This window comes from Euwallacea similis, chromosome 13 (assembly GCF_039881205.1).
Source record: "Euwallacea similis isolate ESF13 chromosome 13, ESF131.1, whole genome shotgun sequence".
In the NCBI taxonomy this organism is placed as follows: Eukaryota; Metazoa; Arthropoda; class Insecta; order Coleoptera; family Curculionidae; genus Euwallacea; species Euwallacea similis.
The window spans coordinates 859,536-865,535 of record NC_089621.1 but is presented as its reverse complement, the minus strand read 5'-3'; the positions used below and the strand labels follow the sequence as shown (position 1 = coordinate 865,535).

The following is a 6,000-nucleotide window of genomic DNA, read 5'->3' as shown; positions in this document are numbered from 1 at the left end:
ACTCAAATTGTCAAAAATGGAAAATTTTATTTTCCAATATCTCAAAAACTCTGGGAGCTAGACATGGGACATGTTACAAATAAATTGCTTGGAATTTAACTCGGAACTTGTCCCCTATGTCCTACCATGACGTCCTGAGATCTAGCTCTCGTCACTACAAAAATGTAAACTAGACCATTTGATATTCAGAATAGCCTTCCATAAAATGTCTAAGAGGCAATCCTATCGAAACGGAAAATGGCCCTTTCGGCCTTACTTCATATACGCTTCATGCAAATTTGATACCCGGGTTTTTATTCGATATACAACCTTCTATTACTTTCAATATAGGGGTTTTCCTTCAGTTTCTTCACCGAAATATTTCCGGAAAATTCCCATAAAAACACCCCATACCTATCGAATCCTGATCCAAAATTTTTATCCTGTGAAGGATGGCGCTCGGATCGCCTCTCTCCTGCAAACCTGCGGAGGTCCGACAGTTATCCGTGCGTCGCGACGCTGGCTACAAACGACGCCAGCCGATTGTAGAAATTCGCGTGTCCGGAGTTTCGAAGATATACCGGCGGAAGTTGCACTTTAACAAGAGTTGGTATTGTGGATTTTTCTATCAGAACTGAAACTTTTAAGTGCGATGGTCAGCTTCGAAGAAAGCTTTTGATCGTTGGGTTAGAGAAAGTTTTTGAGGGTGTTAAATGGGCGAACTTCACCGGTAAGGATTTGATTTAGAGTTTGTAGGGATGAAATAACCTAATTTACTATCCCCTCAATTACTTTTTAATTTTTGTAGGTCAACCATTAATAAAGGAAAACTGGGTTGTTATTAAATTACTCCTCCATGACTTTGCCATTTTGTGACCCACCAATTCCAAATTAGAAAAGCAAATACGTGAATTTTTTTCCTGTTTGCGGGCAGGAAATTATGCTGATTGTGTTTGCATCAGATAAAGAAAATGGCAAAGCTCTGTAATCGCAGGAAAAACGATTCCTATGGTTTATGTTTTTCGGCAAATTGTTTGAGAGTTCTGAAAAGTTTCAAGGAACTGGAAATGGGCCAATTTCATAAATGGTGGAGGAGGTGTTACCTGAAATGTCTCGGCAAACCCCATCAATTTGTAGAAACATTAAACACTTTTTTGTGGAAATTATGGGGGTTTCCCACAATTTCCAGGCTTTCAAGAGACTAATTAACACTAATGGAATTTTATCAAATGTATTTTAAACATTTTAGTTTGAACATAGAAAGTATGGCTTTCACCGTCTTCTACAAAGGGGCACTCGAATTCGCTGCTAACCATTGGGATCTCGAAAACTGCAGGAGATACGAAGGCAGTTAAATCGAGCCAAACTTGAAAATTTTTGTGCCGAACAGAAAATACAGTCATCAGAACTATTTGCTTTAAACGAGTGTTTTTGTTTTGCGCTAAAAGCTCAAACTTTAGTACCAAATTTCTGACGGCAGCTGTTGTTATTAATTCGTCATCTTTACCCTAGAACTACATTAAGTTTCATTTCTAGCTTAATTTCTGCTAAACATAGAACTGAATAATCCCTGAAAATTTTATTTTAATTGCGGTTCTTTTCCGAGTGTTACAACTTTTCAAATTCAGGCCAAATTTTTATTCATTTCAGTTATTCTCCTAAAAGTTACTGTTATTACCTCGTCATCTCTGCTCTAGAATCGCGTCAAACTTCGCGTTCGACTCAATTTCTAATGAATATAGAGTAGCATCAACCCTATAAATTTGACTCAAATTGAGGTTCTTTACTGAAAATGCTTACTCCTCAAATTATCAAGTTTTCTTCAGACTGGTCAACAAATTACCATAATTCTACATTTCAGCTTGTAGATGGACGTTAATAATTTATACCTCTGTTTCAGATATGAACCCCAAACAGTGACCATCGAAAATCACTAATGGGACACTTACAAACACCTGTGAAGTGTTAGTAGTGTGCATCAGTGAAGTGTAGAATAAAATGTGACGAATACCAAAAATACTTCTACTTGTTGGCTGCTCTACCGCTTTAGTCTTCTAAATATGTCTTTAGTGTCCACTGCTTTGGCCTTCGTGGTTCTCCTGCATTTTCCGTTCACCGGTAAGTTGTTGCCAAATCCAAGCAAATAATTTTTTATACGCTTCGCGACGTTGATAAATTATCTCATAATTTATAGGATGTGAAAGGGTATAATAAGCTATCAATCTTCTTTTTTTCCTCATGATGAGTCTTTCATTAAAACCATGGTTTCTCCCTAAATGGGGTTATCCCGCTTTAATCAAGTCTTAATTCCCCCAGAACTTCTGTGTGCGGTACATAAGCTACAACATATTCATACAGAAACTATATTGCAGAGTGAAACTGGGACTTGACGTTATTGCTCAAAGTTTTAGATGCATATCAGCGTTGAAAACAATTAACCCAGATCTCAATACAAGCACCCCACAATAAATAGCAATAATGACGAAACTTTGAAAGGGTGTCTGGAACTTGGAAAATTTTGAGAACGACTTAATGTCCTCCAGGATGTTGAATTTACTTTGTAGTGCCGGGTAATTAATTATATGGAAATCTATTTTGAGGCAGTTTCTTGTCGAGGGCTCTCGGGAGCTACTATTCTTGTTTATGCGACATTATTAACGCCGAACACGAAAGAATTGGTGAAGTAGAGGTGATGCTATGCGTCAGATTTATTGCAGGTGAATACGTGAATTGTAACGAAAATACGGAATTATTAAGACGTTGCAATTGCATAAAATATGAGGGAAATCTGTGGTATTTAAAGTACCATTTCTAGGATTTCTCTCTTCTCGAAAGGTGGATCGTGGGGTGGCTATTCCAAACACTAAATTCTATTCACCATTATATCAACAAATCCCTATAGGTTCCGTCTCGCCTTCTGATATGGCAGCATGGTGCGACGATCTGCTTAACCAACTCATCGTTATAAAATAAACAATTAGATCTTCTAATTAACAACTTCTTATTTATAAGACAACATTAACACATGCAGTGCCTTAAGGAGTACCGAAGCCAGCATGGTTTTACTGACTCCAAATACGTAAATTGAAAATTAAGATTGCCCGGAGTGCTTTCAGCGAACTGAATAATACATTTGCATTATCCAAAGCCCCCTTTTGAGCCTGCAAGTTTGCGTTGAAGGCAACAAGGCCCTTCTCAAAATCACAACACTATACTGCTCGTCAATTTGTCAGACTGTTGTGAGAAAGGAAAAAATCTTCAGTCATAAAACTTTCTCGCCGCAAATTGAGTGTCACAGGAAATATTAGGCGAAAGTGTGAAAAATTGTTGCGAAAGTTAAATAGGTATTTCGGAAGTTTTTATGATACATCCGAAAGGGCGAATTGTAAGGGGAATGACGGGGAGTGTCACACGAATAAATTCAGATGTGGCTTCTTGAGTTGGTTAAATATTAATTCAGGAGTTTTCTGACTAGCAAATAAATGAGAGTTATTTAGGTTATGGTTCGTAATAAATTGATGACAGTAATGATAGAACATCGTAAATCTTTCCGGCTAATACGTTTTGAATTATTGATAAATCTCAAGAAATAATAGCTCAAACTTCAGAAGTGAGCTACAGCAACAGTTTCTTGCCACTTTTCCATATAAGCGTAAACTTCCTGGATAGGAAAATGGGCAAAAATCCTCAGAAATCTGGTAAATAAATTCGTTTAAATTGTCAGTTTGAAAGTGGAAAACTTCGTGCCAGAGGTTTCCGCAAACAAGGGGTTGAATTTATTAGTTCTTGCAATTCTGTATAAGTAGGGAATGAATATTTCAATAAAAAAATCTTCTGTCTTTCCCATTTTTGGAAAGTAAATAGCTGACACTGCGATTAAACAATGCAACTTAGGCAAACAAAATCCAAAATATTTACCAGAAATAACAGCAAATTTTGATATTATATAAACATATAATATTGGCAGAAATCACAGTTTTCTGTATATAAATAGCGCTTATTTGCATTTACAAAACTTTGATTTATTCGTGTTATACGTATATCTCGTATAATGAATAAATAAATGGGGTTCTATTTAAACAATAATTAATTACTATGTATTCGCAGCTAAAAAAAGAAATTTCAGGAAAGATTGAGGGACTTTAGGGTAAAACCATTTGAAATTAAGGCTCCCTCCAAGAATTCTATAAAAGAAACAAGAAAACTATTGAAGAATTGTATTGTAGTTGATATTCGCCATTGCATCAAGAAACTCGAATATCTTTTTTGGAACATTACGAGATGACGCTTTGTAATATTCGCATTCATGTTGCGCATTAACAACTTTGTAATCACCGAAGGAGGTTTATTTTCAGCAAAAAGACCTACTGCTCAAGGAAACAAGTTTTAATTAGGTCCACGAAAACAAACAACAACCAAACTTATTTATGCCATCAGTGTTGAACATATTTAAGTTAAGCAAATACATTTCCTGGCAAGTCGTAGTAAATTCGCGATGTAGTGAGAAGGCAGAGCACACAGAGAGAGCTTTTGTGGAGTGGAATTAAATTTGTACGATACGTGATTGTGTGTAGTTCCAGACTTAATATTGTATGAACGTGTTATAAATACATTTAAGCCAGTCTTCGATCACTCAACGTGAATTAATGGCCTTTATGGCAACTTGATAAAGTCAAAACCCCTTATAAGCGATCTTTAACATTAATTATTACCAATTTTCGCACTTTCGTTACTACGGGAAAAGCGCGCTTGGCCGTAAAAAAGCCCTCTAACGGAATGCGCTCGGAGTTTGTAGTGTCTCTAAGTCAAGGCTAGCTTTGTAGTGGGATTGCAATAGCTCTCCTTTTCTGACGCAAGCTGTTAGAATGAGAGGCGATTTTTTTCCTTGGCTGTAATGTTGCCGGTCTCGGCATTTCTCTTTGAGAAGCGCGATCCTTTTGCCTGAAACGTCTTTACAGGCCGATTGTGATTGAGAAGTATTTTTCCATACGAATGAGCAGCAAAACTTCCAGCTTTACTACATTATTATCCCGTCCTTTATCAAGCCTTCGTAACAGCTCTATGTGGGTGCGTGTGTATGCGGGAGCTCTACATCGTGTCGTAATAAAACTTTCAACACTCAAATTGAGTGTCAGAAAAATTCCGGTGAAAAATCGTCGGGAAATCTCTGCGAATGGCAAGGTGGTGCTTTCTCAGTCTTCTCGAACTTTTTGCGGGCGTATCAATATAAATGAGCCCCTCGAAAGATGAAAAAAGTTCGGGTGTAGCGTAATAACTCATTGGTAAAGTGAAATATTGAAATGACGTGAAATCTTTCACCTCGCTTTCAACCGGGAGACGCAATTTTACATTTTAATATTATCATCTCGAACGATTTGATCTTGTCGGATTCAAATTTAATCAGATTGAGATCATAATTTTATTTATCGCTCCACTGCAGCTCCATTCATCCAATTGACTAACATCAATTTGTTTCCCATACGGTGTGGACAAATCGACGAATGGATTCAGACATTTTCCTCTAGGTAATCGAACATCCTCTGCAAGCACTAAAAAGCTTCGTTAAAAAGTCGTGGTTTTCATCCAGCTGCTGTTGTCTCACGATCTTGAATTGAGGCCCTCTGCGTCTCCGATCTATTGCTGTTATATAAATTTTACTTTCAGCTTGAGTTATTTTAGTTTTAGGAAGGTGAAATGTTCGGAACAGTTAAATTTCGAAACTACGTAAAATCAATGGCTCAGACTCCCCTCCAGGTTGTAAAAAAATGGAAAGTTGTATATGCAGTTAAGATTTCATGAATGGAAGCGCAGGCACATTATAGCTTTAAAACCCGTAAAAGCAGTAAAGGAGATTTCCTGCAAAGAGCCATAAACATTAACATAACTGGCCATTAACTGTGGAGTTATGAAATTCCACCATTTTGTCGAGAGTAAGTCAGATTTAGACAGATTTTAGATCTGAATTATTTCAACTGAAAAAAGAGGACGAGCTGCGTTGATTTCTCCACTAAATGGAAGAGG

The 6,000-nt window shown here is 37.1% G+C and overlaps 1 protein-coding gene across 2 annotated transcripts in view; it reads left to right on the top strand.

The window, feature by feature from the left end:
- Window positions 1-495: 495 nt before the first annotated feature.
- The window catches only part of dpr8 (defective proboscis extension response 8), a 61,354-nt gene continuing 55,849 nt past the window's right edge, over window positions 496-6,000 (top strand). For both annotated transcript variants that reach the window (XM_066396145.1, XM_066396144.1), the window contains exons 1-2: window positions 496-709; window positions 1,880-2,097. In XM_066396145.1, the coding sequence (XP_066252242.1) occupies window positions 2,040-2,097 (58 nt within the window). In that variant the 5' untranslated portion in view covers window positions 496-709; window positions 1,880-2,039. The remainder of the gene's footprint in view (window positions 710-1,879; window positions 2,098-6,000) is intronic.